We start from the raw sequence: 12,030 nt of genomic DNA on the forward strand, positions 1-12,030 counted from the left end.
TGTCACCTGTTCTTATATTTTTTAGAGGCGTTTGTGAAGGGAAAGGTGTCTGTTAATTCTTTAAGTATTTGATAGAATTTACCAGTGAAGACATTTGGAGCTGGATTCTTCTTTGTGGAAAGTTATTAAATTACTAATCTCTTTTCTTATTAAAAGTCTATTATTTTTATTATTGACTTAAATTCAGTAGTTTGTGTCTTTCTATGAATTTGTCTGTTTCATCTAGGATGTCTAATTTTTTGGCATACAGTAATACATAATATTCCCTTAAAATATATCTTTTTTATTTCTTTAAGGTTGGTAGTGATGGTCTCTTATTATTGGTTTTAGCAATTTGAATCTTCTCTCTTTTACTCTCCGTCAGTAGAGTGATAGGTCTGTTCATTTTATTGATTTTCTCAAAGAACCAACTTTTTGTTGCATTGATTATTTAAAATGTTTTTCTATTTTCTGTTTCATTACTTTTTGCTCAATATTTATCTTATCTTTTCTTCTGCTTTTCAGTTTAGATTGCCCTTCTTTTTCTAGTTTTATATAGTGGAAAGTTATGATAGCAATTTAAATTTTCTTTCTTTTTTTTTTTTGAGACAGAGTCTCACTCTGTCACCCAGGCTGGAGTGCAGTGGTGCGATCTGGGCTCACTGCAACTTCCACCTCCCAGGTTCAAGAGATTATCATGCCTCAGCCTCCCAAGTAGCTGGGATTACAGGAATGGGCCACCACACCCAGCTATTTTTTTTTATTTTGAGTGGAGATGGGGTTTCACCATGTTGGCCAGGCTAGTCTCAAACTCCTGGCTTCATGTGATCCGCCTGCCTCAGCCTCCCAAAGTGTTGGGATTACAGGCATGAGCCACTGCACCCAACTTTTTCTTCTTTTTTATATAGGTGTTTATAAGCACAACTTTTCTCCAAGCAGTGTTTTATCTGCATCACATATGTTTTAGTATGTTGTGGTTTTGTTTTTATTCATCTCAAAGGACTTTATAATTTTTCATGTAATTTATTCTTTGACTCATTTGTTATTTAGGGGTTCATTGCATAATTTCCACATATTTATGTACTTCCCAAAATTCTTTCTGTTTTTGATTTCTAATTTAATTCTGTTGTAGTTGGAGAATATATTTTGTATGAACTAAATTCTTTTAAATGTATTTTGTCTTGTTTTGTGGCTGAGCATATGGTATCATTGTTAATGTTCCATAGATAGATAAGACAGATAGATATGCAAATATATATATACACATACACATACATACATACACACATCTTTGGTCTAGTTGTTCTATAGGGTTGTTCAAGTCTCTTATATCACTTGATTTTCTGCTTATTTGTTCTAATATTGATTATTTAAACCATTTGCATTTAATGTCATTGGCATGGTTACATCTACAAATTCCATTTTACTTTTTGTTTCCTATTTATATCAGAGTACTTTGTTCTTCTGTGACTTCTTTGCTACTTCCCTTTAAGTTTATATTGTCAGTCATACATTTTAATTTCTTATTGATTTTTAATTCTAGTTTCTTCTGTTATTTTTTAGTAGCTGATCTAGGCCTTATAATATACATCTTAATATATTGGAATCAATTGAAGATTTATACTAATTTAGTTCCAGTAAGATATAAAAACATTGCTCCTTAGTAGTTTTATTCTCTGCTCTATTTGTTGTACTATTATTGTTGTACATATTACATCTATATTTGTCATAGACCCAATAATTATATTTTTATATCATTTTCTTTCTTTTAAAGAAACTAATAGAAGAGAGAAAAAAACATATTTATAGGGTCTGTACAAAATATATTGAGCTTTTACCATTTTTGTTTTTCTTTCTTTTTTCTTGTGGATCATGTTACCATCTGATGTCATTTTCTTACTCCAATGTAGCTATGTTGTAAACGGGGTAATAAATTCCCCTTTTAGGGTGTTTAAGGATCATTCCACATGACTATGGAAATTGCACCTGGAGAGACAGATGCCATTAAAGGATTTATTATACTCACAGGTCCTAGAGAAGGAGGCGTGGCATGCCACACCATGCATGGGATCATATTGGAGGAGCTCCTAGGGAGCAGACTCAACAGAGCAGGTGGGGAGATAAGTAACAGTGTGGATCCCTGGGCAAGTGCTTTTATTAGGGATTAGGGTGGAGTACACTTGCAAGAATCATGAGAGGATCTTACTGGTTCATTTGAATGTCACTAGGTCATAGTCAGGGGACAAGAAGGGGAACTTGTTGCAGGGACCAGCCTTCTCACACTGGAACACCTGGTTGCCTAGGCATGCTGTTCACAGCCTGTTTGTGAGGATGTTGAGGCATCAGGAAAATATGAAGTTTTAAAATTTACAAAAATTTCATTTCCACCCACCTCCTTTTTGTTGTTATTGTCAAATATACTACATTGCTATATGTTATAGTCCCAACAGTGCAATTTTTAATACCATTTTGTGCCATTGCTTTTTGAATCAGCTATAAGGAAAAAAATGAGAAGAAATATTCAATTAATACTATCTTTTATAATTTCCTACAAAATTACCTTTATTGATGCCTCTGATTTTTTGTGTCAATTCAAGTTACTGCTTGGTGTTGCTTTTGGCCAGAAGAACTTCCTTTAATATGTATTGTAAGACAGGTCTGCTAGCAAGAAATCATCTCAGTTTTTGTTTATCTTTACTATCTCTAGTTCATCTTCATTTCTGAAAGATAACTTTGTTGGATACAGAATTCTTGGTTGACAATGTTTTTCTTTTGGTACTTTGAATATGTCACCCTACTGTCTTCTGGCCTCCATTGTTTCTGATAAGAAATTAGCTATAAATTTTATGATGATTTTCATCTACATGATAAGTCTTTTTTGTCTTGTTGCTTTCAAGTTTTTCTCCTTATCTTTAGCTTTCACATTTTTACTCTGTGTCTGGGAGCAGACCTCTGTGTTTATCTTACTTGAAGATTTTTGAGCTACTTGGGTATGTAGGTTATTTTTCCTCAAATTTGGAAAGTTTTTGGCTATAATTTCAGATAATCATTTTTCTACATTTTTCTCTCTCCTCTCCTTTGGGACTCCCATTCTGAATATTGGTATAGTTAATGACGAATTTTTCTGAGCCTCTGTTCATTTCTTTCCTTCAAATTGCATTTTTTAAATTTGCTGATTTTTTTATTGTGCCAACTCAAATCTCCTGTTGAGCCTCTTCAGTGAATTTTTTCATTTCACTTATTATACTTTTCAACTCAAGAATTTTCAGTTTGTTTATTTTTATAGTTTCTACCTCTATTTTAATAATCTCAATTTGATAAACTTGTAATCATCCCTTCCTTTAACTCTTTAAGCACATCTTCCTTTATTTCTTTGAGCACATCTATAATAGCTGCTTTGAAGGTTTTGTCTGAGGAGTTCAACACCTGTGCCCTCTTAAAGTAAGTTTCTATTGCCTGATTTTTTTCTCTGTGTATGAGTCAAACTTTTCACCAAATTCTTCACACTGCCGTTCTGAAATTACTGCTTCTCTCTTTTTTTTTTTTTTTTTTTGGATAATTTTTGTGTAATTTTTTATTTGATATAATACCAAATTTACAGAAAAGTTACATAGTGAAGGAATTTATCACATAATTTTTAGTCACATTTACCAATTTTTCACTTTGCCTCATTTGATATATCCTTATTTCTTTATATGTTTATATAAAGAATATATATATCTATAAGTTTATAACATTTTTTGGACTGGTAGTGAGCTCAAAAAATCACATATGTACTTCCAAAGAACAAGAACTTTTTTATGTTTTTTCGTTTTGTTTTGTTTTTGTTTCTGTTTTTTGGTTTTGGTTTTGGTTTTTGTTTGTTTTTGTTTTTTGAGATGAAGTCTTGCTCTGTATCCCAGGCTGGAGTGCAGTGGCATGATCTCAGCTCACTGCAACCTCTGCCTCCCAGGTCCCAATTCAAGCAATTCTCTTGCCTCAGCCTCCCAAGTAGCTGGGATTACAGGGATGCGCCACCATGCCCAGCTAATTTTTGTATTTTTAGTAGAGATGGGGTTTCACCATATTGGTCAGGCTGGTCTTGAAATTGTGATCCACCTGCCTTGGCCTCCCAAAGTGTTGGGATTACAGGCGTGAGCCACCACGCCCGGCTAAGAACATTCTTTTTAATAACTATAGTTACAGTCATAAAAATCAGTAAATTTTACATCGATGTGATGCTATTATGTAATCCACAGTCCATATGTAACCTTTGTCATTTGTCCCAATAGTGGCTTTTATAGCACTTCCTCATTTTCCAGTCCTGGATCATATATTGCTTCTATTCTGTAATAGTGTCTTGGCCTTCCTCCTGTCCTTGACATGTTTTTAATAGTACTGCAGAGTTACTTTACAGAATGTCTCCCATTTGGGTTTGTCTGATGTTTCCTTAATTATATTCTTTTTCATGTGACATTTCATTATTGTCTATTTGCCTGTATTTCAAATAATTTGCCCAAGTTTAAGGCAAGGGATTGTTTGCTTTTCATTTATTGGGTTCTAGGGATTATACATGCTAGATACAAGTGGTTTTATTTTTGTCAGATATTTTTTATGAATATTTTCTCTCTACCAGTCACTTACGTATTCATTTTTCTAACATTGTCTTCTGATGAGCAGAAGTATTTCATTTTGATGAAGTGCAAACTATAAATTTTTTCTTTTATGGTTTTTTTTTTTTTAGGCATGTGTAAGACATCTTTGCTTATCCCAACATCAAGTAGATAGGTTCTGATGATTTTTTAGAAGCTTTATATTTTTCTTTAATATTGATCATTTTTCCTCTTTTTAATGTATCCCATCTGGTTTTCTTTCTTTTTTTTTTTTTTGAGACAGAGTCTCACTCTGTCGCCAGGCTGTAGTACAATGGCATGATCTTGGCTCACTGCAACTTTTGCCTCCCAGGTTCAAGCAATTCTCCCGCCTCAGCAGCTAATAACTCCCAAGTAGCTGGGATTACAGGTGCCCACCACCATGCCCAGCTAATTTTTGTATTTTTAGTAGAGACGGGGTTTCGCCATGTTGGCCAGACTGGTCTTGAACTTCTGACCTTGTGATCCACCCGCCTTGGCCTCCCAAAGTGTTGGGATTACAGGTGTGAGCCACCGCGCTAGCTTGGTTTTGTTTTTGTTCCTCTGCTCTTCCTATTCTGCCTTCTTTGGGTTTATTGAATTTTTGGGTGTTCCATTGTAAATTTTATTTTAGCTTTTTAGCTAAACTTCCTTGCATTGTATTTTTTAGTGTTTGCTCTAGGGATCACAGTATTAATTCTGAAGTTGTCACTGTCTGTTTAGCATTAATCTTGTACCACTTCACATAAAACACTAGAACCTTGTGATAGTCTAGTCATATGTACAACTCCTACCTTTATGTTATAGTCACATATTACATCTACATACATTGTAAATTCATAATAGTTTTTTATAGTTGTTATATGCATTTAAATAAATTTAGAGAAGAAAAACATGTACTTTTAAATATTTACCCACATATTTACCACATTCGTTGTGCTTCATTCTTTCTATAGCTTTCAGTTTCAATCTGATATCATTTTCTTTCATCCTAAAAAACTTTTGTTTTGCATTTCCTGTAGTACATATCTGCTGGAAACAGATTCTTGCACTTTTCACTTATCTAAAAATGTCTATATTTTGCCGTCATTATCGAAGGATAATTTTTCTGGATATAGAATATCAGGTTGTTCTTTGTTTTCTATCAGCACTTTAAAGAGGCTATTCTGTTGCATTTTCTTATCATTGTTGGTCATTTGTGTTGTTGTTTGCCTGTTTATGATGTGTCATTTTTCTCTGGCTGTTGTCAAGATTTCCTCTTCCTCTTTGGTTTTAGTACACTACGCTGTGTTCCACACTTCTTTGAGGTCTATGATGTGCCTTGTTGTGGTTTTCTTGGCGTTTGCTAAGATTCTCGGATCTGTAACATTATCTTTTCCACTATTTTGGAGAAATTTTTATTCATAAGTTCTCCAAATATTTTTTCCTGCTTCCCTTCCCTTCCCTTCCCTTCCCTTCCCTTCCCTTCCCTTCCCTTCCCTTCCCTTCCCTCCCCTCCCCTCCCCTCCTCTCCCTGCCTCCCTTCCTCCCTCTCTCTCTCTCTCTCTCTCCACCCCCCACCCCTCCTCTCTACTTCTCTCTTCTCTCTCCTTTTCCCTCTTTCTCTCTCCTGCTTCCTCACTCCCCCTACTCCCTGCTTCTGGGGCTCAATTAAATATATGATAGACAAATAAATACTGTACCACTGGTCACTGAGGCTGTGTTCATATTCAATTTTTTTCCCAGTCTTTTTTCTCTCTGTTCTTCAGATTGGATCATTTCTATTGATCTTTCTTCAGTTTGATTGATCCTTTCTTTTGATGTCTTCAGTGTGCTGTTAAGCCCATTTAATAAATATTTTATTTTAGAAATTACAGTTTTCATCTTAATGTTTTCCATTTGTTCCTTCTTTATATCATATGTTTCTAATTTGAAATTCTTTATCTTTTTATTCCTTATGGCTATATTTTTGTTTTAAGTAGCTTCTTTAAAGTCTTTGTCTGCTATTTAAAAATTTTGGTGACTCAGGATTATTCTCTCTTAGGTGTTTTATTCTTATGACTATGGGTCATATTTTCCTATTTCTTTACATGTTTTGTAAATTTTGATTATATGGTAGACATTGTAAATGATATTTCATAGGAACTCTGGAATCTGTTATGCTGTCCTGAAGATTACTGATTTTATTCTGGTAGGCTATTTGTTACCTGTGAACTCTGTCTCTCCTGCAGTGAGCAGTAGAAAAATTTTAGTTCATTTCCCTCAGCCTCCCAGCTGTTATCTTCTGCCTGGTTCCTTGGAGTCTCCCCAGTATGTGCAGAATTCAGGGGAGGGGAGCCAATAATTAGGAAGGGGTTTACATGTGGATTTTGGTGCTCCTGTCTCTGAAATTTTTTCCTTCCTAAGATATTCTCCCTCAGTTTCCATCTGCTCTGGCAGTCCTAAATCCCATTCTTGGATTCATCAAGCCAATAAGATTATGGCTTTCTATTTGAGCTCCAGCCACTCCACAATAAACATACCTGAGACCTTTTCCAGGCCAAAAGCCCTACACACATAAATCACTCCTGCTGCAGTTCCCTTCTTAAGTGTTGATTCCAAAAATAAAAAGTTAAAAAATAATAAAAAAGAAAAAAAGAGTTGATTCCACTTTAATTTCTGCTTTTGGTTGCTCATAACTGCCTTCAAGTGATTGTTTTTAATCTTTTCACCACGGTTTATACTTATCATCAGTGGAAAGTTTTATTGTGGTGTAGGCTACTCTACCATTTGGAAGTCTAACCTACCTTTAAATTCGGAGGATGTTTTTCTGGAGTTTAGAATCTTTGTTGGCAGTTACTTCCTTTCATTGGAGTTTTCTACTTAAAATAGTTACCTCTGAGAGGACATCACTGCTGATACTGACCTGCAAGAAGGTGACACGGGTAGATGGCAGAACCCTGCCATGGGAAGAAAGTGAGGGAGAGCACAGTTGGAAAGGGAGGTGTAAAGACTGAATAAAGGTGGATGTTTTCCCTAATGCTGACCACAGGTAGATTAAATCACCTCCTCAAACTGACAAGGGAAAGGTGAACCAAGAGTCACTCTTTCTGGGTCTTTCTACAGCTCTCTGAAGTTAAATGAATTGCTATTCCAAGATCTCAAAGGGTTCTAATACCCAGAAGCCCCTCTAGTTTGTCAGTTCTCTTGTTTTGTGTGCTCTGTTCAGTTCTTTGGTCGGGCACTGTCCTGGGTACTGGTAAAGGAGCAGTGAATATAATAGGCATAGCACTCACCCCTCAAAACCCACAGCTGTGGGAGGAAGAGATGTTAGGCAGACACACCTCCCAAACAAGTTATTGATGACAACCTTGGTGACCAGTGTGAAAGAACGGTACCGGGAGGCAAGAAAGGATCCACAGGGGTCCAAACAGCCTGGAGGGTGGTGTGGGATTAGGGAATCTGTGGGGTGAACACTAAAGCTTTCATCCATAATTCTGTGCTCAGATGTATGGAGTCAGGGTACAGATATTTTTCTTTGCATTGTGTAGGTAAATATAATAGATTGAAATCTTTAAAATACCATATTAAAATCTGTTCTCATTCTTTATGTGAATTAACTTCTGTAGAAATATTTCAGTAGAAGCTGAGACTAACGATGGAACTCTGCTCTGAGCTGGGAAGGAGCCGGTGGTCAGTTAGGGTGGAGGGAGAGGGAGTGGGGCAGCCTCCACATTAAGGGGTCTTTTTGAGAGGCAGGACTCCCCTGGATTCTGTGAGTGCCCAGATACACACTGACAAAGTGCTGTGCCCTGCAGTGGGGGCTGGAGGCTCAGCACTCTAGTGAGTTCATTAGAACCCATGAAGAGGCCGTGCCTGTCCGGATTTCGTTGAAAGAGTAAGTTTTCTTTGACTTGGATTTAGAGCTCTCAGAACTCCAAGAGTAGAAGGGTGGAGAGCAGGTGCTGGTTGAGGGGACACTGAGGTGGCCTGACTTGACCTTGGAGTTCCAGTGAGAAGCACTGTCTTCGTGTGAGGAGCAAAAGGAGGTCTGGGAGGGATGGGCATTTGCCACACTGCCTTTCTAAGTACGGTTTTACATCTGGCGTTTCCTTGGACTTTACTGCGGTTTGGGGAACGCGTGTTCAGAAGGACAAGTTACTTGGCCCAACAGAGCTGATGTTCCGTTGTCACAGCTCTGGGGTGTTTCCACCTGGCATGTCACATGAAGGAAACGGTTCTCCACCTGTGCGGCCTGCGGTCTCTGGGCAGACATTCCTCTGCAACCCTGAACATGTTTTCGTCAGTCACCTGGCAGTGGTTTGAGCCCATCGGGCGGTGGGGATCCGGAAGCACAGGGGTCAGCTGGGAAGCCGGGTGTTCGTCCCATGACTGACAATGGCGACTTTGAAGGGAGCCATTTGCTTGGACGACCGGCGCTTACCTGCTGCCAGGCCGTGCCGGGCATGTGTGCTCTGGAAGCCTTTGTCCATAAACAGTAGCATGCGGCGGTGAGGAGTGGGCTGCGGAAACTGACAGCAGGGCTCAGCTTGTGCCTGCTGCATGCCGTGTCCTGGTCTCATTTCATCATAGTATTATCATCTTCCTTTTGCCTATGAGGATACTGAGGCCTGGCACTGGTAGGTGGTAGGGTAAAGATGCCACCCCAGAACTGCTTAACATCCAAGTCTTTGCCCCTTTCCTCCACCCCATGTTATGCTCTTATCAGTATGAAGATGCTTGGGATGTAAAACATGAGTAAGTTCTGAAACCTTCCATGCGACATGAGATCCATTTGTTGTCCCTTGGTCGGTGGGCAACCTTCGCCTCCTTGGAGGCAGAGCCTGCTGTAACAGTCAGCTATGGAAGGCATGGACACCATTAGTTCAGTATTCTGTAGCAGGAATATTGACCAATAATCACGTATTTGATTTCCATGAAGAGTGAGGGATTTTTTAATTCAGGAAGCAGCTGAATTTATAGGGATGAAATGATCATCGTGTCTGGGATGATTTGCTTAGAAATCACCTCCTAGGAGTGGGATGGGGTGTGGGGGTAAAAATGAAGCAAGATTAGTCATATCTTGAGTTCATTGTATGTTCTTCACATTTTTGTATCTGTTTGAAATTTTTCATTGCATTCGAAAAAAAAGAATCTCAATGTAAATAAATGATGGTACAGTAGTATATCAAAATATTAGGTAGCCATTAAAATAACACGTGAAGAAATTTAATGATGTGGTATAAGTAAGACAATCAGGAAGTCAAGCTTCCTAATATGATATGTGTGCACGTGGACAAAATATTTGCGTAAAAATTATTGGAAGGAAATGAAAACCTTAACTGTAGTGATCCTTGCTTGGTTGGGTTATGGGTGATTTTCATTCTATTTTCCAAACTTCCTGTAGTAAACAAGAGAAAAAAAAATCATTTCTTATAATTTGAGAAAAACTGTTTTGAAAGAAACCTAATCTGCATTGTGTAAATTAGTGAAGCATTTGTTTCAGTGATCTGTTTTCCATTAAATTGCCCCAGTCAGTGATTAAACACTGTTGCGGTTGCTGATCTTGTGGCTGTGGACGTGGTTTTGGCCTGTACTGTGCTGCACTCTGCCCTGGACTGTCTTTGCTGGGGTGTGTGCAGGCCAGATCATGGCAAATGCAGTCACGAACACCGTTTCACTCATGGGTAACTTCTGCTAACCACGTTTCTGTAACGTGAATTTCCATCTAATTTCAGCGAGCTCGACATGATTTCCACAAGGGTGATGGACATTAAGCTTCGGGAGACTGCAGAAGGCCTTGGGGAGGACAGCACAGGTAAGGCCCTGCTTCCCCTGCTCTGGGGAAGGCACTTGCTTTGTTGTGGGGCAGGGAGAGGGGCTGACAGAGGCAGGCCTTTGGGGCTCTCTGTATGAAAAGTGGGGGTTCAGGTCCCAGTGTGCTCAGATACCCCCAGGCCCTTCACACTGTGACTGAGGGCACATGCACATTATTTAAGGCTGCTTGGGGCACATTTCCTCTGCTTCTCTGTCAAGCACAGGGACCTTTTAGCTCATTTTCTTCCTTTCTGGAGGTAACCATGTCCCCGTGTTTGGTTGACATGAATGCAAAGGAAGAGGTACTAAATGGATTCATTCACCATCTAAGAATATCCAAAGGTATCAGTAGGAGGCTGAGCAAAGTACCTGGCAGCCTGATCATCTGTAAAAAAATAATTACATCAGGACTCTTTGATCCCTCTCCTTCATGACTTTTGTTCTGAAGGAGATCTTTACTATGTTCTCTGCTGAGCTGAATTCCAGGCCCATGAATCACCATCTCACAAGACATTCGAAGAGTTCTCCAATCATGTGATTGGTTTACTGTTATCCACATATTGCTGTTTATGTCGATAGAGTTGTAAAATTGACATTAAAAAAGTAATCTCCCCACAATGTACCTTTTCCCTAGATTAGCCATTCATATACTCCCCTTATTTTGGTAACCAAGGCCTTCATCTCTCTCTTATTTACATTCAAAATGCCAGTAGTGATCTTCTTTGATACAGTTCAGGAGAAACAGCTCCCAATAATATTAAATCCTAGCTGCTAGCCACTAGCTTCGGATGCTAATATCAGCAAAGGCTCCATTTCAGATATTAAAGATAGATTTTTTCTTATTATTTCATATTAGAACCATTTTTCCTCTGTCACATTTCAATGGATACCAAATAAATCCAGATTTAACATGAGGGTTTTTAGATGAGCCCTGAAGAAAAATCGAGTTTCAAATTTTCTCATATTATGGGACACTGAATTATTACTTGTTTTAAATAAGAAACGTTTGAATAAATATTTCATCAGCCTGAAATGACCTCAATAAGTGCTAGTTCTGAATACACACAGAGGTTACTGAAGAAAACGGACTAAGTTTTCCTTTTTTCAAATAGTGAGCTTAAGTTATTCAGACCAATCCTCTTCCACTTAAAATTTAAAATTCTAGATAAGAATATTCTTTAAAATATTTTTCACAGTAAGAAATAATAAAGCCAGAATTGAAAGGCAAATGGGCCAGGCACGGCAGCTTCCATCTGTAATCCCAGCACTCTGGGAGGCCGAGGTGGGAGGATTGCTTGAGTCCAGGAGTTCAAGACCAGCTTGGGCATAGTGAGACTCTGTCTCTACAAAAAAATTTTAAAATGGGCTGGACATGGTGGCACACAGCTGTAGTCCCATCTACTTGGGAGGCTGAGGTGGGAGGATTGTGTGAGCCCAGGAGGTTAATGCTTTAGTGGGCTATGATTACACCACTGCACTCCAGCCTGGGCAACAAGCAAGACCCTGCCTCCAAAAAAAAAAAAAAAAAAATAGAAAAGGAAAATGGTAACCTGGAGAGACAACAGAGTATAAAAGCCACTTTTGCCCTTAGATCATTTACCAGTCTTGGAAATTTTCATGTCTTCATGGGGTGGAAGGTGAGAGCAAGGTCAAATATCAAACTACA

The 12,030-nt window shown here is 38.3% G+C and overlaps 1 protein-coding gene across 1 annotated transcript in view; it reads left to right on the forward strand.

The window, feature by feature from the left end:
- The window catches only part of KIAA1211L (KIAA1211 like), a 78,335-nt gene that overhangs the window by 13,165 nt on the left and 53,140 nt on the right, over positions 1–12,030 (forward strand). The window contains exon 2 of the mRNA XM_031655466.1: positions 10,286–10,365. Coding sequence (XP_031511326.1) covers positions 10,286–10,365 — 80 coding nt within the window. The remainder of the gene's footprint in view (positions 1–10,285; positions 10,366–12,030) is intronic.

This window comes from Papio anubis, chromosome 14 (assembly GCF_008728515.1).
Source record: "Papio anubis isolate 15944 chromosome 14, Panubis1.0, whole genome shotgun sequence".
Classification (NCBI taxonomy): Eukaryota; Metazoa; Chordata; class Mammalia; order Primates; family Cercopithecidae; genus Papio; species Papio anubis.